The following is a 26918-nucleotide window of genomic DNA, read 5'->3' as shown; positions in this document are numbered from 1 at the left end:
ACTTCATTGGGCTACCATTTGTGCCCAGGTCGCTTCTGAAAAAGAGCTAAATAGGTTAGTGGGCCTTACCTAGTAAAATTTAAATAGTTTAAAAATATATATACTGTAATTATATATTCCCACGTCTATACTGCCCGCCTTTAATCTCCACTGACCATCGTGGTGAAGTATGATTCAAACAATTCGCACAGCATGGGGATGTGGGTTCGGCCCTCATCCAGCAGTAGATGGGCAAGAAGGGCTGTAGGTGTACACGGTGGTAGGCGGGGCACACCAGCACACACGAGGGTTGGAGTGTGTGCTTTGTTTTAACGAGGTGAGAACTCGTGAAGACCAACAGAGGCGTCATCTGCAAGACTGATTTGGGTCACCAAAAATTACGAAGGCATTAAAAAGGCAAAGTAAATCAATCGGAGCAAAAACCAAAAAAAATCGCATGAGGAATCGATTACTGTGTATTGCAAACATAGATTAATGTTCGATCTTGATTTTTAAACGTTCGTGACTGCAGGAATCCATACTCTTTGGTTCTTTCGGTAAAGTCACGTGGGTAGAAACAATAAATAGATCACGACGCTTCGATCGCAACACAAGCAATCGTTATCAGGTGTGAAACGTATTTCAATATTTAGTTTTGGTTTAACATTAATCTATACTCTTTGGTTCTTCGGTAAAGTCACGTGGGTAGTAAAAATAATAATAAACACAGCAGTCGTAGAAAAAAATAAACAGAGCAGTCCTACTGCTGTGTTTATTATTCTTTTTTCTACCCACGTGACTTTACCGAAGAACCAAAGAGGATAGATTAATGTTAAATAAAAACTAAATATTTAAATACGTTTTTAAGTGAAGTATTTACCTTTCATATACGTTGCACTCCTGTCGTGTTTTGTATTGTTTGTTGTAACCTTCTGACCCCTACTGGAGATCTGTGTGGGGGGGGAAGAGCTTTATAACTCATCGGATTTCTCCAGCCTCAACAAATACTCAGATTCCAAAACGTGCACGTGTTCCCCATTGTGAGTCATAAATAGAATTAGCAGAGCGCATAAGCAGCGCTTGCAAACGCCGGGTGCCGCTTATCCGCACTGGGAATTCTGGCGGCGGGGCGCGTGCGCTCGTGACGCCGTAAAGCGTCACCGGTTGGGGGCGTGGCCGCTGTCGTGAAGTCGCTCGCGAGTTCGGCGGAGTCGTGGGTAGAGCTTGGGGAGACCGCCTCGCTAACCAGGTGAGTGAACCACCGCTCCCCTGTCGGAGGAGGGGAAACTTGGTTGTTTGTACGGCATCCGTTGTTCCGTCCCGTCACCCACACATCCGAGTGTCTTTTCTCAGGCTTGGGGTGTTGACGAGAGAAGAAAAATCGAAAGTAGGACGCGTAGGCCCAAGCCTACGGTCTGACCTAGTGGTTTTGCCGGGTTTGGCGAGACGTCCCCTGTAGGACGTGCGATCTCTTGCCGGTTTCGCCTCTCGGTGTGTTTACTTAAAAGAGTTAATGTTTGAGTGATTTGTGGCGATTACAAAGTCTTGCGAAGACAACTATGGCTGGTATCACAAAGTGGTAGTGTTTGATAGACCATGTAGAGGTTGTAGAGGAAGGGATGGGTTGAGTTTATTCGTACTGAGAACATGTATTGACTGCTCTATATGTAAGTAAACACGAAAGTTAAGCAGAAAGTTGTACGAAATGATCGATCCTGCGAGATGGTAAGCCGAGTCGGTTTCAGTTTTCAGTTTTATTTATTAGGTGTAGCCCTGTGAGCCATTCGGCTCTTGAATCGGGTACAACCGCAACAAACAAAAAACAAAAACATGAACAAGAAAACATCTTAAAGTGAATATGCGCAAACAGAAAAATCTAGGAAAAAACTGCAAAGTCTTTGAGAAAAAAAGCACCGTACACCAACGCTGTGCAAAAATCCCAGTGGGATGCAAGTCAAACAACAACAACCACAAAACAACTTAGATTAAAGCCATCATTCTAACGAGTCGACCCTATTCCACGTATGCAGTGTGTACTGTAGGTTGGACTTCTTTCGCACCGTACGTAGCCAACCGTGCTAATCAAACAGCCCGTGACAGACGACTCCGTGTTAAAGGGATCATGGTAGCCACACAAGATATGCCTCCACAGAGCGTAGCGTCGTCGTCCAGTAGAGTGTAATACAGCTCCTCGCTTTAGCATAGCCACAGATTTTCCTGTGCGCTTGCACGATAGTTAACGCGAGTCCTGTTCAAGTTCAAGTTCATTTATTAGGTATAGCCCTGTGAGCCATTCGGCTCTTGAATCGGGTGCAACCGCAACAAACAAAAAACAAAAACATGAACAAAAAACATCTTAAAGTGAATATGTGACTGAGTGCAAACAGAAAATCCAAGAAAAGACAGCAAAATATTGCAGAAAAAACACCGTACACCAACGCTGTGTGCAAAAATCCCAGTGGGATGCAAACCTGTGGATGTGAAAGGACTGGTACATTACTGTGATTTTAAAGGACACTTAAAAAAAGCGATGCTTTGGTTTGTGAACACGGAAACGATAGAGCCAGATCGACAACATTCTTTGACCTGCCATTTTAAGCAACTACAACAAAAACTTACGGTGAACTGAAATGCCACACCCGTGTCGTTTTGCAAATTAAACAAAACGTGTTTGAATTCAAGTTGGAGTACAAGTCATTTTAAGCTTATTTACTGATACAGCTCTAGAGATACACAGAAACATATTGCCTAGTGCAGTAGAGGGATTTATACAAATACAATGAGTGGAAATGTTACCAATGTGATCACTTTTGTCAAACAACTGCTGAATGAGGGCCCTCCCCTGGCTCAACATTGAGAGGCAGTGTTTGCTTGTAATTGATCTGAGTTCCATTAGTTTATTAAAGTTTCAATCATGCTGGCAATGGTATACAGTACTGCTAATTTGTGTGTACAATACCCCACAGATTGTGTTTAGTGCTGTATTATGTAAGTGTAATAACAATGGGAATTTGAATTTCGATTTAAAGCTTTCGTGACTGCAGGGATTCATCTTCTTGGTTCTTTCGGTAAAGTCACGTATCTTCTACGTGACTTTACCGAAAGAACCAAGAAAATGGGAATTTGTATATATTTTTTTATTTTTCCAGGGGCCATATTATTTTATTAATGAACACCATATTTTATGAAATGCTGTAAAGTATATATTGTTTGGTGTACGATATTACGATGGTGCGTTGCATCACAACCTGCTTGTGTTGCAATCTAAACGTCGTATTCTATTATTTAATGTATTTTCTTTCTACGTGGCTTTACCGAAATAACCAAAGAGTAATCCGAGTACTTTTTGGTTCTTTCGGTAAAGTCACGTAAAAATAAATTAAATAATAATATAATACGACAGTTCGATTGCAACACAAGCAACCATAATCGGGTACAAATGAATGAGAAAACAAACACAGTAAACTTGGAAATATAGTCATCCAAGTATAGCCTTTAAGTCTGTCGTGTATTTCCACAAATGTGTCACATTTTGTAATATTTAAACTCTTGGGGTTGGCAGATGTTGTAATGCAAGGCCATGGTTGTTATCAAATACTATCACGGGTTATGGAAATTTCTACACATTTGTCTACAAAAGTCGGTACATTTTGTCTAATATCTATGTGATAACGGAGGTAAGCAAGGTAGCAATGACTTTTTTTTGTTTTGAGAGATAGTCGAAGGGTCTCTTAGTACCCAAGTGACTGCAGTAAACATGGACGTTTCACTTCATCAAATGTGTGCAGTGTTGTGTATTACATTGTGGAGTTGTTCTATCTTTGACATTTGGCGTGTTAACGTAATGCCGCAAGTCAGTCTTTGCCTTTGAGAGTTACAATGCAACTCGCTGCCATGAATCTGGAATGAGGAACTTCTAAATGCACAACTGATTCTGTCGTGTGATGTGTGTGCACTGCATAATAATGGAATGTGTCGTCTTAATAATGTAATTTTCATAGCAAATGTCTGTATGCCTTTTCTTTCAAAATAATATACTTTGTATTCTCAAACTGTGTATAAAATCCATGGTAAAGGATTACCGAAGACCACAAAACAGCCTGAGATCACGTACACATGCAGGGAAATGAAAATTTCCTTTTGTCTTGTAAGAAAAATGTTAGTTTGTTTCATTCAACAATTATTTATTGGCAAATGCTTTGAATAATAAGTGGGGTGGCTGGATAATGTTTAAAAAAACGAATTATCGTGGTGTTTTTTTGTGTGCTGGCTGAGAACATCATGCGAATTGCACATGACAACTTCTGTTATTTGCGCTTCGCTGACCGGGATGCACTCCAACGTTCCTAGCGGTGCTAACTCATTGCTCTGACACAAGAAAAGAGATTTGTGTCATGAGTCATCTAGCCACCTCCTTAAAATGTTATTTGATTGGTTACTTTGCATACGTTACTTTACTCCATCGAGACTGGCCAGGTGGCAGTATGCTCAGAGAAATTGACTCACAATTATTGGAAGGTCGAGATCACATCACGGTCAGGGGGTTGTGGAAATCCAGCCCAACATCCCTCTTTAGTCAATTTAATGAGTACCACTTTCTGAGAAATCAACAGTGGTTGCCCTGTTCAGAGGCTGGCTGTCATCATATGGACAACACATTTCCACCATGGGCTCAAGGCGAACAAAAGAGATTCCCACTGCCCACATTTGTCATTTGAGCAGTAGATCTCTTATCTGCGTTGATTTGGACGGAGTGGGGGGGGCTATTCGTGCATGTTCGTTTGATCAACATGACCAAGTGTGGATCAAAGGATGTATTTGCTACCACTTCTCGATTACTTTTATGCATGTGTTGGCACTTCTAAAAGGACGATCTATGTAAATGACGGAATACACACTCTCAGGTCAACTGTGTTCAAGTCAAACTCACAAATAAGTTTAGATAATACCCATGATATCAAATCACCTTGATCCTGTCAGGTCTCGTAAGCTAAGCAGCTTTGAGCCTGTGTTGTTCTTGGATGGGCGGCCACGGTGCACAGAGACAATCCAGAAGCAGTCGGCGTTGTGGGCAGTAGAGATCAGTGCAGCAAAATCCATTGTTCTGTTCTCCCACCCACCACGTTCACCAACCTGTACTGAACCAGCGTGGTGAGGTATGGTCGAATGACCCCAGCGGCCTGCACGGCGTGAGGGTTATATTGGGACGCGGATAAGAGGAAGGGCCGATATAATAGGGTGGATAAAAGGACTTTCCCCCTCTCTATGACGTCTATCATCACTGCAGCAGAATGTTAATTTACCAATACTCCTACTGTTTATATGATAGAATGTAACCAACATAACAAATTACTTAATAAAGAATGCTGAATTCAGTGTGCTGGTTACGTAATTGTGTTGGTGTGTTCTGCATGATCACGTGCTTATGTGATGTCTTTTCTTGTACAGGCCATAATTACGAGTTGATATGTTTGGACTTGCCCGATTAGAGTAAATTAGGCTCAGCTGTGTCTCTTGCCTGTGTGCTTTAAATGAGTCACAGTTGCACATTATATTTCCACAAGTGTATCACGTGGGTGATTGCGGTTAAAGCTGGAGCGTTCGTTGTGGTTTGTACATGTGTTGATTTATATATATTCTCCTTTTGAAGAAGTAAAAATGCAGAACAATAATATGCAATGACCGTAATGGCAATGTTGCAATTTTTTTTGTCTAAATTTCGGGCCAAGGTATGAATCGGTTAATGCATTTATTCTCAAACACAATCTGAATACATTTTAAAAGGGATAATTTTTGACGAGTAGAAAAAATAACACATTTGTCGTCGTTTTCTTTTTCATTTGCAAGCTTGTAATCCTCATGTATTCCATATCTTGTATTTCCTTACGTAGAATTTATGACCAGAATCTATTTCTTGTGATGAGCAAGGGAAACTTGGCAAGCTGTCACCATTGGCTTTTGGCCTTTTAAATGAACACAGTGAATATATATTATATATTAAAAACAGCATAATGCATCCTTGTGTCCATGGCCTCCAGCCAACATTAACGTTTTGTAGCGTGATAATTTGAATGATTTATAGTGTGTGGCTTCACGGTTGCAGTGTTTTTTTAATGTGAATGCGCACACTTGGTCGTTACACTGTCGTACGTGTAAAACTTAATCCATTGCTCGTGTCGCGTGTCCCCGCTGTCCCCTCTAAAAGGCAACACTGCCTCTTTATCTCCAAACAGCTCCGGGCCCTCGCCGCAGCTTCCTGCATTCTCAGCGCTCGTGCGTGCCCGGCCCTCGTGCACCTGCTGCGTGGCGAGATTCTGCACGCGCGCGCCACCGTCGCCGCTTTCGTTGGGCGGAGCGGAGGAGCGGAACGACTGAACGCGGTTGCCGTGGTGGTGGTGGTTGTGGTGAGGAGAGGGGAGGGAGGAAATCCCTGGGATGAGCCGCGGCGCGCGGCAGTGAGGTGTGGTGGGGGGGGCCGCCCGGCAGACGGAGCGCGCGCAGCATGAACGAGTCGCCTTCGTACGGCACGACGACCCTGCCCGAGAACACGCCATTGTTCGGCGAGGCCTCGCGCAGGGTGAGTAGCCGTGCCCACCACCGGCCACCTTCCTTCTCCATTGCCGACGGCACCCGCTCGCTTTGGAACCTCGCAGCAATTCGGTCGGCCGGTCGGTGTGTATCTGCGCGGACGAGAGAGGGCTGCGAGTGTCGCCTGTGTGCCCTTGTTTGTAAAAGATGGCGAGAGCAAGCGTTTGGTTGAGTGAGTGAATGGGCGGATTAGGTCGGCGGGCTGAGCTTGCAACGCTCTGAGATTCTGGGTTTTGATCCCGACTGCCACCCGCCTGTGGTTATATTTGGTTCACAAATGTAGTGAGTTGACGGTCTGAATGATTGGTCCAAAAAGAAAGATGATATTAAATTAGTTTTCTTGCTTATTGTGGATAAATTACAACTGACAATGTGGTGAATATTACTCTGTATATATAGCATGGTGGGGTGGGAAAGTGCTTCCCTCTACTGTGCGGAGCAGGTCACTTGAAGTGATTTCGGAAGTAGTTCTATCACATCCGTTGCTGTGGGCTATTCTCTATCGCGTGGTGTGGTAGCACTGCTCAACGAGAGCTCCGGATGGATTCTCTGTCTCGTGTCGTGAGAACCACGGGTGGTAGTGCTCCTCTTCTTCTATTAGTGATCTTCAGCCGTTGTTGAAAATTACACATTTGTACGCCAGGATTCAGTTCTTAGGACAACCACCGTTCATTTCCTACGATGTGGTGCTTATTTTACTGACCGCAATTAGACATTTTGCTTAGTTGGCCCCTGGTAGGTCATTCAACGTGTGGCCTTCCATTAGACCCGAGATCCGTTATAATTACCATTTTATCCGCTTTGTTAGCTGACATCACAATTACGGTTTTATTGCAATTCATTACGAATGACACGATTACAATTGTATTTAACCCCAGGTCTGCTTCTCTGTGAATCGAGTGATCTGACATGGTACTACCCAGCTGAAAAACTGGGGTAACCTGTTGGTCGTGCATATTAAATGTGAATGTAAGGGACTGTGTTGGCAGTGGGTCTACAACACATTGCCTCTAACTTAACCGCATATAATAGATATGTGCTGTCTTGGCAGGGAATAAATCACAAAGGGCTATAAATAACATACATTTTTCTTGGTTTCTTGGTGTTATGAGGAACCCCTTGTCCACCCAGCAGCACGCTGCAGATGAGTCTCAAAGAGTGGAAGTCGGTGCAAGATTTGCCGAATTAAAAAAAAAGTTGCTGCTGTAGAACTTTGTCCTGTAAGATGTATTTGTTTGTTAAAAAACGCCCTTGTCAGTTTATTTAAACAATACATAATTAAACCCCGTTTATGGTAAGGGCCCTTCTCTTGGTTTGGAAAAAGTATTATTCCATAAGTGGCGGTGTGGCTCGGGATGAACGTCTGCTTTGTTATTGCCACAGAGTTGACATTGTGGAAATCTTGGGTTTATATGGAGGCGTCATCAGCCTGTAAGGACATTTATTGTTTCCGCACCTCTGATTAGCTTGGTCGACTATGTACGGTACAAAAGAAGTTCAACATATGTACATAGTCGTTTCTCATCATGTGACACCGACATCTCAATTGGAAGATAAACATAAGAAAAATGGCACAACCCAATATGGTTGTTTACTGTCTATTATGGTTACAAGGCAGTGTTTACAGCGGTAAGGTATTTTTTCGCCTGTGTTACGTAGGGGTGGTTGGAACCTGATGACATTAGTTTGATTCCCAGCCACGGCTACCATCAGACGAGATTTACATCTGAACCCATCCTGTGCTCTCCTGCACATTTACCATCTCGTACAGACCTGAGTGGTGAAGTATGGTGAAACACCCGCAATGACCAACACAGCGTGTGGGAGGCCAGTAGTGATCGATCGTGGGCTGTAAAATGTAAATTGTATTAAAAAATCTGTTATATAGTGGCAGTTATTATTTACTTACAAGGTCATGTGTGGGAACTTTGCCAATGACGCACACTGTCCTGCTCTTGTGAAAGATGCCACGAACTCCTGATTGTCCACTCATCGTTTTGTAACGTGCTACATGTTTTTTCATTTACAATAGTTCAGACGCAACTCATCAAAGTGTGGTTTATGGGATATTTTAAGGGGCCTGCTTAGTGCTGCTGTGAGGCAAGACTCAATGGCAAGCTCTGTTCGTCGACACTGATCTAAGCTGCAGCAGGGTAAATGAAGCGATTAGTGTTTTCAGGGTAATTGGGGACATTTCTCAATCTCTCTTCTTAGCTGACGTCAGCCGAAAAGCACGTAGTTAATCCACGTGGTTTAAATCTCACCCAGTGAAGCAGCTTGTGGCAATGAGGCTGCCCCTCACCTCAAAGTGTGCACATTGAGCAGTATAACCCAAAGTTAAACCATAAACTAAACAATTTTTATTTTACCAGATGAGGCCCACTGAGCAATATAACTCGTTGTCAGAAGCGCCCCGATCACAAATGATAGTTCAACGAAGTGGCTTATCATGTGGACATTTATAGCAGCCAAATACTCTAAACGCATGTTTCTAAATGTGGAGGGGAAAACCAGAGGACCCGGAGAAAAATCTACGCGACCACAGGGAGAGAAACATGCAAACTCCAAATATGAATGCGTGTCCGGGTCGGGATCAATCCTACGACCTCCCCGTATACTAGGTGAGCAAGTTAACATCTCGCTAAGCCAGAGAGTGGAACACGGCAATGCCCTTCATTTTCCCAGGGAAATCATGCTTGGTCATGAGATGAATGTGTTTGGAGGCTCCTGCATTTAGATGTTGAGCCATTTTATCTCGGAGTGTTTTACATGTTGTGGTTTTGTTATTCTTATTCGCTGTATCATTACACAATTACAATATGTATACGCATACTTAATAGATGCCGTAATAGTTGTTTGTTGTGTAGACTCGCACGTTCACTGTGGGTTAAGCTCGGCACCACATGCTTGCTGACATTGCATTTACAATAATTAGTACGTACATTTACGTACGAAATATATGCTTGCACACCAGGAATCTCTCTTGTAAAATAGCCAGACATCTGGCTAAACGAGATCATCCGTGTGACAATTAAAAACAATTCAAAGGTACTGCTGAATTCAACGTTTTGACCGTGCATTATTTTCATTTGTTAAAACCGTGGTAAAATGAGTTGAAAATAGTCATTGCACACAGAAGCTCTTTCTTTTTGGGTAAACATTGGTGAGATAAATCAGCATTGATGTGTTTGCTAAGCATGATTCTTTGTAAGTTTAAACTATTATAACAACGTTCAAATGCCTTTTAATGAATGGGTTACCAATTCAAATATGAGATGAAGTGGTTTGTTGTTGTCTTTCTAGGATCGAATAATCAACCTGGTCCTTGGCGTTTTCACGTCTCTGCTTGTTCTTGTAAGTTCACTTTTATCCACCATTATCTCACTCGCCACGTTATATTTTAAGCACACTCTTGATTGTACATGCTATTCAATACACTGCTGCTCTTTTCAAATAGAACGCTAGAACGCGTATTTCATAATCGTGTTCGTACAAGTTGGCTTGTTATTTTGTGTTAAGGTTTATGATTAACTAGTTCACAGCCTGTCTAAAAAAGTTTTCAATAAATATAATAAATAACCTGATATGATTTTTTTGACAATTTTTATCTACGATCAGATGCTAACAACTACTAAAGAAAAAGTATTTTTTCACGAAAAAACTAACTTTGTTGACGACTTAATTCAACTTGTATTTAGAGACGTACCCATCAGAAACCGCTCAATTTAAATATTCCTTTATTTTTTTTATTAGAAAAAACATAAATTAATAAACTTAATACTCTGAGGGGAAGTTCCTATCATTTAGCGTTTTTTTTTATTATTCAGTTAAGAACTGCTAATTATTTGCTGATTAATGAACTATCAAAAGAAAAAACCCGCAATTTTATATTTTGAACTGTTTCTGAATGACATGCACAGACATGTTTATGGGCCACTTAAGATCGGGATTTGGGGGTCTTAAAATGAAAAATCTCAGATTATCAGATTTTTCTGTACAAAATGTCAGTTTTCTACCTTGTCGGGAAGTACCATAGAGGTTTGAGACATACATACAGATTAAGGTCTTATTTATATAGATTACAATAATAAGTTCCTGTTTAAGTGTTCTATAAGCTTTGTGAATTAGGTTTGCCTGCTATAGATTTGCATTTGCTTGCATTTTTTGGTTTACACAGCACTGCCTCTTTCTAAATGTTGTCCCACTTAAGCGAGTTGAAATTATTACACCATTTTATATATATAAAGAATGCTTGTTCATTTCATTACAATACTTTTCATAAAACAGCATTATAACTAAAAACCTCACGACGCCAATCCATCACAAGGTGATTATTTTCTAGAGCCTTGATTTTCCTGATTTAAAATAGATTTAGTCACGATACTCTTCTACATTGGTGGTTTCGAACAAGGGGGTTAGATATTCCACATTCTTATGGCATGGGCCAATACGTCCCCTACGCAAGCATTGTTGACATCTGACAAATTGGTGCACGGTTCTATAAAGCCTAGAGGGAAGGTGAGCTCATGCGAATCCCTTCCTGTGAACCAAGTGGGGTGTCACATGTACCAAATTCAGATTATATATTCGTAGAAAATGTATTTGCACGCATAATTGATGCAGGTTTTGCGAGCGTAGGTCTCGGTTGTAGTCAATTAATTGAGTCATCGTTACCTGGCCAGTGAGCACGATATCCCTTAGCGGTGTCACCTGTGATTCCACGTGTGAATATGTAATTTTCACTGAATGTAGTTTTTCGCGCACAACGAGTAATCGACTGTAGCTGAGTGTGAAGGGCTCATCGCATAGCCACCAGAAGAGGCCCGGTGTGTCTGGCTCTGAAAGTTTCACACCGACCTCGTTTTTTCTAGTTGCCTGTCAATACGCAGCATTCCAGCGATAGGTACGATGCTAAATTAAGAGTGCCTCATGTGACACGTGGCAGTGTGAATTTGGCCTTGTCTTGGGGCTGAGGTCATATTGAAAGCAATGAACCCAGGATTCAGCAACCAGCGTGTCAAGCACTAGGGCCACCCAGCCACTTCTGATTGGTTTGCCTTTCCCGTATCTTGCCCTGCTGTCATGTTTCTGTATTGTTTGTTGTAGTAACGTTCTTACCCGCCCCTACTGGACATCTTTGAAAAAGAGCTTTATAGCTCATCGGATTCCTCCAGTAAAAATAAATTTTCTGACTTTTACGTGGTTGTACATTCCATTTAAATGAACCGTGGTTTGGCCTTGCCGTTGTGCAGACGACGCTGGTGGCTGCGTTCGTCCTTCCCAAGGGTGGCAGCTCGCACATCCGAGGCGCCAATGTCTACTTCGCTGTGTGCATCCTGCTCAATTGCATACCGATGATCGTGCTCGTGAGTCCTCGCGTCTCCCCGTGTTGTTTTGCTCCTGACTAAAGGCATGCAACTTAAGTGCACATTTCTTTAAATTTGAGAGCATGCTTTGTTAAACTGTTAAAGTAAGTGAATGTATGCGAGATTAAGAATACTTTATTTGAAAACGTCAGATTTGTGAACATCTATAGAAAATGTCAATGGGAGCTTTTCACACATACTGCACTGGATGCGGGCGGTTAATTTGTGAATTCACTTAGAGTTTTGACTGTTTAACTCGCAAACTGTTTTCTGTTTGCTTTTGTGACAACACGTGGCGTGCTCTACAGATAATCTGGTACCGGTTGGGTGACCTGGAGCCCAAGTTCCGCACTCTGATCTACTACATGTCCTTCACCATGGTGCTGCTCTGCATCTGTGCCATTCTCTTCTTCAACAAGGTTGGGGATTGACGAGGGAGTGGGGGGGGGCCTTGGGAGAGGTGAAGTGACGTCTCAATTAAACACAAGGTTTGCCCGGATGTAGTTGGGTAACGGTCAACCCTAACGTGTACCCTAACGTGACTCACACACAATCGTACAATTGTATACAAACGGACCACCTCAAATATTTGCGCATTGTGATCGCCTGGCTGTGCACTTTGAATTGTATTTTTCCAACTGAATACTGACAATGATCCCTGAGCCCCCAGAGCTATTGATTTCCTATTTTTTTCTATTCAACAGAGGAGCGTGTGAAACATTACAGCAAATGTGTGTTTACACTGAAAAGTTGATTCAACGGATATATAAGACCTTTAATTGCTGGCCAGTTTCTTGATAGTCCGGTCGGTCGAACGTGTTTAATTGTTTTGTGGATTAGCAATAGTGTAAATGTTTTCCTAAAATATGGCCGAAATTTAAACTCTCCTTGCTCATCCTCTGTCAGCGGTCATGAACCATTGGCAGAAATTTTACATTTCCATGGCAAAACCAGTGCTTTGTTAGTCAGCATAGTAGTCTTTTTAGTTTAGTTGATGACAACCTGTTGCTAACGTAGAAAACAATCACGAAATTATCATTGCGTCCAGTGTAAATACGGTGAGCATTGAATGGCTATATAAAGTCCACAGACTGCGACGTCACTAAAGTTCCGTCGGTTATCGTCGACTGAAAAATACTAATGTGCCAACTTAAACGACGCTGGTCAAAACGCACTGCACGAACGTATGGTGTCCCATGTTGATGGTCGGAACTCATCAAAACGACAGCACGCAAGAGTCCTTTTGTTGCATGAGGGATAAGCCAGTGTTATCTTGCCGTTTAATTTCTCATGTGCAATTGTCATCTGTTATGTCACCATATCTCTTATTATTTGTGGCATTCAATAAAATAAATGCTCTTTAGTTTTCTACATGATTACACGAGCAATGCATCATAGACGTTCTGCTGTGCCAAGTATTAGGCATGTAACTATGCACCAATTTAAATCTGATTGTTATGCTCATAGTACAAATGCTCACGATCCACTTGTACGTGTGTGAATAGATTATTTATGACTAATGCAAAATGTATGTTGATCTTATTTTTGGCGTGAATGAAATTGTACACAAATGAGTCGAGCAAGATGTCTGCCGACTATATTCTTGCTTTCAAATTTGTGTCCTTGGAAGCCTTAACGTGAATAATCATCATATAGTGAAACAGGGTAGTGAGTGGGCACTGGGCTTCTCACAGATGCACTTGTTCGCCTGTCCTCTGCCGTGGGTTCCAGCCATGTGCTCGTGCACGCATGCTAGTCAACACCAAAGCACGAGCCCATCTATGCATTGGCTGGGCCACAATAGCGGTAATTATCTCCAGTGCCCTTTTGGTCAAACACCCCACAGATCCACCTGCAGTCTGCCTTAACAGTAATTGTGTCTTGTGTGTGAATCCGAGTTATTTTTCTTTACGTGTTTCCGTCAATCTGAATGCTCATGGCCGTGCCAAATTGTACGCACCAGAGTAAAGTGGCAACTCGTTTCGGCTCGGCACGTTAGCGGGTGTGATGCGTTCACGAGGTCATGACTCGTACCGATTCATTTTGCAATCTTCTATGGCAAAAATATGCGAACAAATCGGCCATCTGGTCTTCGTCAGTTTGACACTGAACAAGACGCGTAATGAAAAATATTGTCTCTTTATTCCTCGAATGCGTTATGGGTTTTTTTCTTTGAACTGACATGAGTTATGAAGTTGTCATGATCGAGAGCGTGTTTGTGTCTGACGCTGACAACTGGGCCTGAAATGAGGGAATTTTGTTTCTTGCTGCTGCAAGACTTGCTAAAAAAATGACATGTGTTTATTTATCTCTGTGTGTGATCATACGGATCCAGGCATATGGCGATTATCCAGCAGCCGTCGCTCGAATTAATCTATTTGTTCAGATTTTCAATAAGGAAACACCGTATTCGTGACCATTTTTACTGCACGTGACATAGTTTTGCTGCTGCTGGATTCTATCAGAATTGGTCATTTGTTGAGTTTGGTCGTCTGTTCTGGTCCGCGTGTTGGATAACTGTTCAGCTTATATTGTAATGCAACGAGCGTGAATCAAAATATTGCAGGAGTTTATAATGTTGTGATGTATAGTGTACAGCCCGAAGAGATTTAATATAAAATCATATTTTTATTACAGTGACAATGACAAGGAAGCGGTAACCGGTACAATGATGCGTGCAACAATCAGCATGTAAAATCTATTTTTTTTATTGATACCGTCAAATACACGACAAGCCAACATGCATGTGTTCACTGTATTACACAGCACCTCCAGAAGAATATCTGAATTGTTGTTCACTTTATATCGTGTTCCTTGCAAAATACATGGAAATCCTAGAACAGTTGTGTTAGTTTGTGTGATCGCACTTGGTACTGAAATAACACTTGATAAAACACAAACTTGGTAATGCCATCAAATATGTTTTCTGTTTGTCAATGTGCTTCACGATAAAAATAATTATGCTTAACGATAACCTCACTCGCTTGCTCTTTCATTCCTGCGACATGCTGCCTCCGCACCGACTCAACAGTCTTTTGAAAATCTTGACCTATGGTCAAGATGTTAAACATTATTGACAAACCAGCTCATGTCCTCTTACGAGTGGATCTAGAATCTAAAAAATCTGGCAGCCTTTTTTATACCATTCATGTGTTTTGGCAGTTAACTTTGATGTTCACAAATTTCTCATTTTATAGATACCACAATTTGTAAGTCGGGCATTTCACTATGGTTATGGCAAGAAGATAATGTCATGATAATCCCTAACAAATATGTAATTGGGTGCATTTGTAATGTTGCTTTACCTACTGCACTGGAAATGTATAATGGGCACACTTTTAGTCGAGGTGGAATGATGAGTTGATTCATCCATTAATATTGTTTCCTAATCTTATGATGCAAATGTTTATTTCTTATTTTTACCTTTTTGTATGCAATGGTGTCGCGTGATGCTGCAGCCATTGGACACGTTACCATTCGCATTTCTTGAATTCAGTTTCGGCAATTAATTGAAGCTCTGGGGGGAATTGATCATTACATCCCTAACTTTGAGCTCAGTGTGTGATACAACTGTTCTGTATTACCCCGGTACAGATATTCTCAACTATTTGTTCATGAACCCTCTAAACGAGCCTCAGATGCTGTTAAGGGATTTGCCAAAAGCTTAGTTTGAGAATCTCTGTTCTGGCAGGTGTTGTGATTTTTTTCCACTCCGTTAATGGCTAAACAATTTTTGACACGGCCTGTTTTTTGTCTTAAAAACAGCCTCAATAATTAACTGAATAATAGAGTAAGTGACTATTTACAGAATGTATTTTCTGCTGCCAAGCTTATACCTTGTGGATGAACCTATAAACATAGCCCCTACTTAATGAACAACAAAAATCCTGAAAGTATGGTCTCACATGACAACCTGGGATTTGTACACCTGGCCAAAGATTCACTTGACAATCTGCGAGAATGTGCTTGGCAGCGTTGCTTATACTCACCTTTGATAAAAAAAAACTGTTTTATAAGGCTCTGTTAAAATAAAGTGCACGAATATTTGTTTAAAGGTGTGAATATTTTTGGAGCAGGTGACACGGTGTACTTAGTGGTGGGGCAGTGTGTAGGATTTTTGGTTTTGTTTCAGTCCATGTAATAAAATAGATTGACGTTATGGTATTAACAGTATCGTAGTATGGTTATGTTTTGTTTATACATGTTTTTAATACTAAATTGACGCCATATTTCACAAGTGTACAGCATTTCTTCTACAAACCCAAAGTTTAATGGGCAGTATTGACGACACCGTTGCCTCTGACCGGCCAGTCCTGTGGGTGATGTTAAGCAATGATGGATTGAACAACCTTCCTTTCTAATAGGCTTATCAGCCAGGCTGTGTCTGCGCATCTAGCTGTCCTGTTTCAGGAAACAGATATAGATTAAGCCTCTGTGCACAGAACACATTTACCCCTCTGCACTGTATAGCGCCGCTGTCCTTCAATACACAAGCCCATTCCGCATAGTTTCACAATCGGTCAAGGTGATCATCAATTCCATTGCTTTGTGAGACATGTCTTAGCAACCAGTTGCAACGTTGCAAGGCCGTTACTTTGAATACAAAGTGTAGCATTGAACGTTAAGTTTGAATTTGCAAGAGTTTGTCCGATCCGAAATGGAATTGCGATGTTTAACTCTTCGGTTAATGCGTGCAAGTACCAGAGTGGCATGCCACCCCCTCGTGGCATTACTTGGTTATGGAACCCAAACACCGTACGGCACTTTATAGTAAAAAAAAAACACTAATACAAAATTGGGATAATGTGTGTTTAGAAAGGGTTTTATTGGGAGGGGATTTGCACTTGGTGAATATGATTATATTTTTCTTGGATTCTAGATCCATTGGGGCTGTATAGAAGCCACACAAGAGAGAAGTCTAATCGAGGTTATGTATGTGACCCCTTTTCGTGTTCTGCTCGTAATCTGGTACGAGGCACTCTCTCTCTCTGCCCCGTGTTCATCGCTCTTCTGCTTCTCCTCATCTGTCTCTACATCCATCCTTGTTGAACATCGCCTATCATTGCCGTTCTTTGTTTTTACCCTCTTGGTCTCTTCCTAAAGAATCTTCCCTGAAGCCCCTCCTCCAACAATCTGTTCCCTCACGCCACTATCTTCACAGTCTCATTTCCTTCGTGTTTATATTTGAATGGGTTCACGTTTTTCTTCCACCTGAAGTAGCATCTTATTATGAAGTAGCGTCTGTTTTTTTTTCTGTCTAGCTTATTTTCATAACCGTCTCCAAATCCGCATTTCAAAACCCTCCAATCTCTTTACGCTTTACTTTCGTATTTTACATGCCTCGCACAAACACGGCACCACACTCCCAACATCGCTTTTCGTTATCTTTGACTTTAATTTGCTATCAAAGCCTTTTATTCGACTTTTTTTTTCCTTTCTCAAGGCTTTATCAGCAATTCCAAATTCATGCAATTTTCAAGCACAGAAAGTTGCTCACCTTCATTAGTGGACAAACCAGTGGTGAAAAGTTCCCACTTTCTTATGACGGTGCTGGCTCGTACAAATGTTTCCACCGTAAAGGTTGTCTATCAGTTTTCTTGCCACTCGACAAACATAATACCATTAAACAGAAGAATATGCACCCTTGTTTACAAGCACAAGCGCCTTTTCCCATATGTGCACTCTTTCAATTGTTTGCTATGAGAATGGGAAAGTTTGCTTAAGATAATTGACGTTCACTTTCACACCACGACTACCGTTTGGGTTTATAGGAATTCAATGTGATCCCGTGCCTAATGAGGTGAGAGCTGATTGTGATTTGCTGTCGATTAAATTGAGAGACCTGGGGTAATTAGTTCTATGCCGTGATCCTGAGGGTCGGTGCGTAGTTTTCAGGTGAAGATGCAGTTGTGCAATTACTTCATGTCACCGCTGGTGGAAAAGGGCCTCCACGCGAAGGAGGTCTCGAAGATAATTGGTCTCCTGCCATGCTGACTAGACCTCTGGGTAGAGGTGGGGGTACCCAGACTTTACCACACCACGCACGGCCTGCCGATCGGCTAACTGGTGTACCCATTTAAACAACGTTTGTAATACGCAACGTAAGATGTATACACCTCGTGTTTCTACTGGGAGTTGGTTCACCACCAATTCTAAAGATTCAAAGGTGCGTTGTTTTTGCTGCATGTCGCCCGAGTTTAAATTCGATTCGTATTAATGGCAGTGCTGCTGTAATTTCCAAATCAGACGCATATTTACAATTCTGTGACTTAACTGCAGTGTTTTTGAATCTTAAAACGTAATTCGTTTTAAGTACTGTGGATTTTCAGTAGTTCAATGTTTTTTACTTTCCTTAATTGTTGGTTTTGTTGAAGGGTTTAATTGCATAGCTGTGTGGTCAACTGATTTTGTACTAATAAAACACTGTTGATGCATTCTTTTAAAACTTTGGTTTTCTTGAAAAAAATAAAACCAGACATGAAAGACTTGTGTACATGTGTTGAATTGTCTCCTAATTACGAATACCACATTAACTTAATTACTTGTGTTAAGTCCGCTGGAATGCAGGTACTCAATGGATTGCTCCATGGCAGGGTTCGGAGATGTGATGGCTTTGGGAAGGCCTCCATCCAGCAATGGATTGAATATGGATGATGATGATCATTATAATTGGTTGTTCTCATATACTGTAGATATGAAACATAATTTGGTATTTTTCAGTTACTTATGTTCGGGTTTACACTTTTCAAATAGAATATTGAACCAAGTTAATAAGCCGTAACCAATATTAACATTTGCTTGCCTAACATTGTCTTGCCTGATGTTCCGCACTTTTTTGTTAATTGGATTTGAATAAACCATTAAAGTATTCAGATGCTTTAGGAAAAAAGTACATGCACGTGTAAATGAACTATTTAATGAGAGAATACCTTCTGTGGAGCTTAACCACACCATCTTTCATTAGGTGTTTTGTAGGTAATGGATGTATTGGTAAAATATCCAGCATTAAAGACGTATTCACATACAAGGGTTTGTTACGATCTGAAGATTCAACGCCTGCATTGCCATGAAAAACAGTCACAGTCATGCTCGTGATGGAATGTGTTTTATTAAGAGCGTCTTGAGAAATGCATATCTCTATAAATTGTGATTTCAAGAAACACCTTGCTAGAAATGCTATAACGCCACAGCAGTCACTAATCGGATTATAATTGTGTTAGTAGCTCGGTCGACTCGAAATGAAATATGCATCTTGCAAGAATGGTGCTGGCCACTCAAGTCCCAATAATTAAACACTGTTTCTCACAACACCAGTAATACTGGATTCTTCTGCGATAGTTCTTAATACTTGTAAATGTAGTGTAATCTAGCAAGGTTAAGGCAATGATATCAAGTAGAGTATTTCATTCAAATATATATTCATATATTGAGAGTACTGAAAACTGTGCTTAAGTTTCAAAAACAGCTCTGATTAGAGATTACATCTAGAAATACAGAAAAGGTCAAATGTAAACAGCTACAGTAACCTCTGTATACATTATTTAATCAAGGAAGCGGACCAGGCATTGGAACAGCATCCGAACACAGCGATCCCAGGTGTCATTGTGCAACATTCCACGGACAACGTGATTACTTATTGTTCAAGTCATTATTGGAATTTCCCTCAATTGAGCTCAGTTTAGCAACTGTCAATCCAATTTTCTCAATTGATTGACACTAATTATCATAGTAATTATAATCCTCTTTAAAACAATCGACATGTTAATTAAAATGCATATGTAAAGGTAGCAAAATTAAGAAACTTTCTTTGGAAGACATTGCCTTTACTTAATTCAGGTGCGAGCCCATCGAGATTCATGTATTTAATAGGAAAGTCGATATCATGGGACCTTTTTTTGCAGTACCAAAGACAATGCATATATTATCAGAACATGTTCACCACAAGTACGTGTGGTTAATGCAAACTTGATTCCTTGCAAAAGGTTTCTATTTTATTTTTCTACCTACGTGACTTTACCGAAAGAACCAAAGAGTATGGATTCCTGCAGTCACGAAAAACTTCAAATCCAGATTTTCTATTTGGTGTTTGAACATCTTAACACCTGTTTTATTGCCAGAAAGGGTAAAACCGGTTTTTATTTTTCATACTTTAGTAAAGTCCTGGGCCATGTATAATTAACATTTAAAAATGTCGGAATGGGGTATTTTTTCACCGCCACTTCGAAATGCAATCCACAGCGTCCCTGTGCAATTTGGGCGAACGTTGAGTTTGGATTGACACAAAATGCAGGTGGGCTTCGTCTGGAAGACTCTGGGCACCTGCGTTCCCCGCAGGCCAGACGAGTCACGCTCTAGGTGCAGTAGAAACCTCCGTCCTGCTTGCGCGAATATCCGCGGTTGGTGGCGGCTGAGTGGTGACTCTCTGTGCACACGCAGAGGCGAAGATCACACCCCTGTTCAGTCGTACGGGAAGATGCCCGTGGCTAAACTGGCTACTCAGGTTAAGTGAGTTGGCCTCTCAATGAGAGTTGATAAAACGTGTTTTTTTGACGTCGAACAGACACTTTTATTTGTAGATGCATAAAGAAGGTGTGCCTCTAGTGTGGATATCTGTGAAAAAAGACCTTCATATCTCATCGGATTCCTCCAGTCTAAATAACTATTCTGATGAGTATAGAATAGTTATGAATATAACTTCTTTGCCTCATAACATGAGACCAATATTGCAATTGGAATGTAAATGTACAAGTGCAGCCCTGCAATTTCCGATGCCACTGCTGACAGAAAGGCCTCCACTATATGAAAGTAGAAGGTATTTGGCCTCCCATTCGAACCGGCAATCTCTGAATGACACGTCCAGTGTGCTCACCATTACACCATGGCAGCATTCCCGAAACTTAATTGTGGAAAAATGGCAAAACAAATGGCAAGAATTGTGTCCCAGGATGCATTGCTCACGGATGGCCCCAGCGATCGCATGGATCGTTTCCTTGTTGGGGACGGTGAATCTGCGCAGGGACAGGCCGCTCGGATTTCCGCTGTCGGGATTCTCCTCGACGCGGGTCTTCAGGGCCCACCTGCAGCCCCCCAACGTGGAACACGCAAAGGGTTTGTTGCGAAAAGGCAAATGTGGAGGAGGTGGCCCGGAGACTTAGGAGGGCGAATGCGGTGTCAAAGCACTGGGCCGGCACCCGCTGACATCCTGGATTTGAATCTGAGCAGACCTGTGATGAATAAAATAGGTGTTCAAGTGAAACGAGTTGATGGTCTAATGAATTCAGTCACGAATTAGTGCATAACAAAAAAAATACCCACGTTAAATAGAGTTAATATAGTTAAATAAAGTCTCACTCAATTCATAATATTAAATCAATTAAGACAAAAAAATTGGTTTGCCCTTCAACGGGCAATCTTTGCAAGACATGATAAAGGTGTGCCACAGATTACGTAACTGGATAAAATCGCAAAGCAACATTACCCCCGACTGAAGCATGGCGCCTACATGATAGACCGGTGCAAATACCAAATGTACGAATTTACAATTATCGCATGCACAAGAAAGGTGCTTCAGAAATAGCATCATGATGTCATTCTGGGAACTGCTTTCTTACTCGCACTGCTCACTGAAAGCTGATTAAAAATTTACTTATCATGACAACATGACACCGATGGTACTGCACAAATTGTAATCACGACAACAATTAAGATCACGTGAAAAAAGACAGATGCTCCTCGTGATTTATGGGCATGTTATTAATTAAATTGGCTGCTGAAGACAATTGATGAGCATGCATGCACACGCACATGTAGTTTAATGATTTCACAAGGCGCGTGTAAGCATGCAATTGATGACTGGGACAATTTCTGTTGATTAGGTTCCACTTTAAGGTTTCAAATTGGCACTACTGTAACAAGACTCTTCTATGGAGCTCTCTGAGGCTTTTCAGTGAAATTATATACCAGACTCTTTTAAAAGGGTTCTCTAGATGAGTCATCACATGTTCTATGGTTTTAACATCTAAAATTTTCTACACTAACTTTTAAAAAGTCAAAATGGTATCCAACTCAACAGAGAATTGTTTTTATCTTTTGTTTATAGCCGTGAGCCAACCGTGGAAATTTCACATTTCTATGGCAGGGCTAGATCCTTTATCTTGTGTTCCTCTAACCTTTCAAGGATAACCTCCAGTTTGTCTTTTCTAGTCTGCCACATCTTAAACTTGAATGTGCATTTATGTTATATTAAAAGCACATCAGCGTGGGTGCTCCATACCCATCCACACTGTTCACAGTTTCCCTCTGCACCAAGGTCTCATTTTTCCCCTGCAGGAATCCAGAGTGGTGATCGTACAAGGACTGGAGGACGAAATCCAGACTGTCTCTGGGAACCTTGAGTTTGAGCACAACACAGCCAGTTAGTAACGCGACACACCATCAAAACGCACACCACACAGGCCCAGAAGCACAACGCGCACATGCAGACACAATGTACAATGAAAGCTACATCATTGCAAAAAAATACACTATCTATGAGTGTAAGCAAACACATGGGCAAGTATTTGTGTGTAGTTAAACGTTTGTTTGCGTGTGTGCACAAGTTTTCACGTGTGCTTCCACAAGTGTGTTGGGGAAAGTGCTGTTGTCGAGCACATTATACATGTTTATAAAGCTTAATGAGGGACCTCTGGATGTGACAAGCACCAAATCGTGGGAAACCAACAGCGGCCACGCGATAGAAATGCAGGTTTATACCAGCCTATGCGTCAAACCGAAACCCTGCGTGTTAAATTATTCCATTAGAATATGGAGTTCACACCACTGCCACATCCTTTCTCACGGACGCTGGCGATCATGGCTTTCCATTTACCTCTATCCACGATATATTACTAAAGAACTTGCATTAGATGCTCCTTTTTGCATCCAATCGTTCAAATTGCTTATCCGTACTATAATGGAGCAAAAGTGTGAGTTTGTTACTCCAGATTCGGTTTTTTTACGAGCCAATTTTTTTTGGAGCGCAGAACATTTGCGAAACATTAACAGTCAATCAAGTAGTGCTTTATTGTATATTGAAGCGTCAGTTAACACACAAAAAATGTGAAAGTAAAATTTTGGAAACATTACATCCGGTTTACGACATCCCGATTAGCGACATGCGTTTACGACGTCTATTTAAGGCCACCGTGGATCGATTTATGGCACAGAATCTACATTCAGGGCCCATCTTCCCACACGATTCCGACTTCGTTTACACGGCGATGATTCGACCGTGCAAACGGAGCAGAAAGTCGGCGAGGATTTATTTTTCTCATAAGGTCAACTTCATCGGGCAGAGGAAGGAAGAACACGAGGTGAGAAAATATAATTTATAACGATTGCTTTTGTGTTAATTTCATCAGTATTAAACGTCGTGCAGTAAGTCCTGCACTGTTCGCTTACCACTTGGCCTCTGAATTTTTAGCGCGAGGGGACTGTTTTGTAACAAGTTACAGCATTCAGACTGGTTATAATACGTTGGCTTTTAAATAAGAACTATTCCTTACTGTTATTGTCTATTCTTGTCTTACTTGGAGTAGATTAGACTTCACTATTGAGGTTTTGGCCTCCTAGGTTCGAATCGGGACCCGAAGGCCCCCCCCCAGTCATCCGCAGGCCCGAGGGGGATGATTGCCTCTCGGTCTCGTCGACTAAATGTGCCGTCTTCCCCGGCTGTTTGCACCTCCTCGTTATCCTAAGTCAAAATATTAGGAACGTTACATCTCGTTTGGTGGTGCAGCAATCTTGTACGTGTGCAGCATCATCCCCATGGCCGTGTAAGCAGAGACGACAACAAAACCACTTTGCCTTTTGACTGCCGTCAATGGGGCATCTTTGCTGCGTGTGTGGAGTAGTTATCTTTGACGTTACGACGTGCCCGTCAACCCCTTATCAGTGCCCTACTTTATTACGGACCAAATTCATACCTTATTGGTCACCCCGTGCCCTTGTAAACCTCAACGTGTATCCTACAAAGCCCCATCATCACAAAGGAGAAACACAAATCGACACAAACAAATGTTGCCCCTATTGAAACCAAGGGTGGCACAGTCGGGTTTTTTAGGTTTAATTGTATTTTATATTAAACCCGATCATCTGAGATTGGGAGAATTCCGGTTTAATTGGTTCTAATTGTAGAACCGCACTTCTCAACGATGGGCTTCATCCGTTCCAAGCGAAGGAACTCACTGGCGCCCACGATTGTGAAGAAGCTCGTGTTCATCACGACCAGCCTGCCCGCATTCTATGACTACCCCGTGCCCGACGATAACAGCACCGACGAGGAAGCAGCCTAAGCCTATCAGAGTTTCGTATTCATTAAACCCGGTTTTAATTCCCCGAAATCGGGTTTAATTGTATTAAAGAAAAAAACCCGATGCCTGCCGCTGGAAAAATCGGGTTTTTCCCACCCATGATTGAAACGGCTGTGCGCCGTATGGACATGAACTCTCAATTTCCCTGTACAAGAATACGCGGTGTAACCCGCATGGGTTTGTTGACGGGTTTGCTTCAATGCACGGCGGCACCGTGCGTGTCCCCGTCGCCACCGTGGGGTGCGGAGAGGGCACCTGATGGTGCTGGCCTGCGTTGCGGCGGTGGGCGCTGGCCAGGGTGTTGGAGCCGTGCAGCCTCTGCCAAGGCTCTTGCGACTGCCCCATGTACGCCGGCTCGCCGTACCTCTGCGTCTGGACAAACATTGGCGGCACAGTGAGTGGCTACTTTTGTCCCATGCCACACGGTGGGGCCAAGATGACCACAGCCAGCGGGCCGGGGGGGTCTTTGTGTTGCTCGGCCATCGAACAAAGACGACGGCGCTTTCAGAGATGCGCTTTTGCGGTCGTCTGGAACGCTCCTTCCAAGGCCACTGGGGCTGCTTGCTTTTAAATCGTCGTCTTGATTGAAAAAAAACACCAATTTCTATACAACTGCTTTTTACTGTTTAATGTGGTGTCCTTCACCCGCATCTCCGAGTAGGACGGTTGGCTACGTACGGGCACGAAATAAGTTAAACTTACGTACCAGCTTTAACTGGTCATTCAAATCAATGTTTGCCTCGGCCCTCGGGATACATTTCCCATTGCAATTTTCAATGTCTCAGGCCTAATTTCGGGCCTTTCTTTTAGCTGCACTATTGTGAAAAGGTGTGTTTTTCAAATCGTTAAAACCATTGTTGGAGTAATTTAAAACGTGAAGTTATTAGTAATGGGAGCGGTGAAATAAGCTAATAGAGTTGAGATTAATGATGGTGATGTTACCCGATGCTTAAGACAGTTTTACGTTTGATGATGATGATGATATAGTTATTATGGTGGGTTTGATGCGAGCTGCTGATGTCAAATGATGATCATGATACTGATGATGAAGGTAATAGTGGTTAATAATGATGGCAATTACGTTCATACCGGTCTATATTATGGTGATGGTGTTGATTAATGACGCCTGCTGTATATTTGGAGTTTGCGTGTCTCTCTCCCCGTGGTCGCGTGGGTTTTTCTCCGGGTCCTCCGGTATTTCCCTCCACATTTAGAATCGTGCGTTTAGATAATTTGACTGCTATAAGTTTCCACACGATAAGCCACTTCGTCGAACAAGCAGCATCTGTGGCCAGGTCGCATTCTGAAAAGAGCTACATAGCCCAGCTGGCCTTATCCTGGTAATATACAATAAACAAGTGAGAGAAGTAATCAATGACTTTTTTCGATTTAAAGCTTTCGTGACTGCAGGGAATCATCTTCTTGGTTTTTTTCGGTAAAGTCACGTAGAAGGGGAATAATACAAATTTAACATAAAATACAATTCTCACGACGTTTCGGCCACAACGCAAGCAGCCATCCTCAGGTGAAGAACAGGTCTGTCGGAAAGACAGCGTCTGAATGAACACCACCAACTTGGCAGCGTATATTTAAGCTAGGTTAGGGGAGGAAGGGCGCATTGACGAATGAATGTGTAGGAGGTGGGGGGGGGTCTTAAAGTCATATTATGCCCGTGCATTGTAGGATTAGCAGCAACAAAGGGAGGAGGTAGGGTTAGCAGTAATAAAGGGAAGGAATTTTAATAGTAAGGAGCTGTAATGAGGCTACTGGCGGCGATGATGATGATGATGCTGGCTGATGCCAACACGGTATTAACACCACGCGTAAGGTCACGGCCACCTCCCGGGTCAGACAGAGGGGGGGGGGAGACAGCTGAGAGGTGCAGCGGTCACTCACGGTGTGTCGCAGGCGTGTCCCCGTGAAGCTCTCGTCATTCTCCAGGGTCGGCATGGGGTAGGGCTTTCTCGTGGAGGTCCAAGAGGCGTCAACCATCTCGCTGGATTTTGGTGGTGGTGGGGGCTGCCGGCGTGAGCTCCTCTGGTGCCGGCCAACGAGGCGAGCGATGGGGCTCTCTGGTGAGGCACTCGTGCCGAGAGGTCTCGAGAGGTTGTTGAAGCGGTGGGATGATGAGAGGGGGGTGGGGGTGGCGTGCCGTGCGGGACTTATGCGAGAGAGAATTTGGAGCGTACGCCGCGGCCTTGCCTGCCTCGCCCACCGCGGGGTTTGTTTGTAGCCACGTGGCAACGTAGTCGTGGCAACAGCAACCATGGCAACAACAACCATGGCAACAGCAACAACAACAACCATGGCAACCATCGATCAGCTGGCTGGGGCATTTAAACGTGGAGGTGGGGAGCGTGGCCCATTGCACCGAAATCAACCGCGGCGCCGGTGCCAGGCCAGGTGCACCTTGAGGCTATCGATCCGAGAGGAGACTGAGCCGGCTTAGGTTCCTGTAAAGATTTTGGGAATTCCATCCAGAAGTGTTTTTTGTTGTTGTTCGATTATTATCATCACAATCAAAGAAGCTAATATCTCAGTGGGCTTTACCTGGTAAGATAAAAAAAAATCTAGTTGCATATTATTTGTGTATTTTTTTTCGAAGTTATTTATTTACTTCTATACTTTGCACTCC

The 26918-nt window shown here is 42.4% G+C and overlaps 2 protein-coding genes and 2 long non-coding RNA genes across 5 annotated transcripts in view; 3 read left to right on the top strand and 1 right to left on the bottom strand.

Annotated features, from left to right (window-relative positions):
• The first annotated feature begins 1082 nt into the window (after positions 1 to 1082).
• LOC144729461 (uncharacterized) lies at positions 1083 to 6279 on the top strand. The gene is made up of 2 exons (XR_013587707.1): positions 1083 to 1228; positions 6213 to 6279. It is a non-coding gene; the product is annotated as an uncharacterized LOC144729461 (long non-coding RNA).
• Positions 6280 to 6389: 110 nt separating this feature from the next.
• On the top strand, positions 6390 to 18416 carry TMEM243 (transmembrane protein 243). Its single transcript, XM_078609770.1, has 4 exons — positions 6390 to 6556; positions 9871 to 9921; positions 11820 to 11933; positions 12242 to 18416. The coding sequence occupies exons 1-4, from the start codon at positions 6482 to 6484 to the stop codon at positions 12362 to 12364; spliced, it is 363 nt and encodes a 120-aa protein (XP_078465896.1). The 5' UTR covers positions 6390 to 6481; the 3' UTR covers positions 12365 to 18416.
• A 606-nt stretch (positions 18417 to 19022) lies between these two features.
• Positions 19023 to 26519, bottom strand: CFAP276 (cilia and flagella associated protein 276). 2 transcript variants are annotated; one of them, XM_078609767.1, is made up of 5 exons: positions 26180 to 26519; positions 24539 to 24655; positions 22207 to 22322; positions 20892 to 21010; positions 19023 to 20355 (listed from the first exon to the last, which is right to left on the bottom strand). In XM_078609767.1, exons 1-5 carry the CDS (start codon positions 26273 to 26275, stop codon positions 20285 to 20287), a joined length of 519 nt encoding a protein of 172 aa, XP_078465893.1. In that variant the 5' UTR covers positions 26276 to 26519; the 3' UTR covers positions 19023 to 20284. The 2 variants fall into 2 exon arrangements, with proteins under 2 accessions (XP_078465893.1, XP_078465894.1); XM_078609768.1 differs by having other exon boundaries at positions 24539 to 24649.
• LOC144729460 (uncharacterized) overlaps positions 23126 to 26918 on the top strand; it is a 17239-nt gene continuing 13446 nt past the window's right edge. Inside the window, exon 1 of the long non-coding RNA XR_013587706.1 lies at positions 23126 to 23284. This is a non-coding gene — a long non-coding RNA (uncharacterized LOC144729460). The remainder of the gene's footprint in view (positions 23285 to 26918) is intronic.

Source organism: Lampetra planeri, chromosome 32 (assembly GCF_965212315.1).
Source record: "Lampetra planeri chromosome 32, kcLamPlan1.2.h2, whole genome shotgun sequence".
NCBI lineage: Eukaryota > Metazoa > Chordata > Hyperoartia > Petromyzontiformes > Petromyzontidae > Lampetra > Lampetra planeri.
The sequence above is the reverse complement of the archived record's forward strand: the minus strand, read 5'-3'. Positions and strand labels throughout refer to the sequence as shown.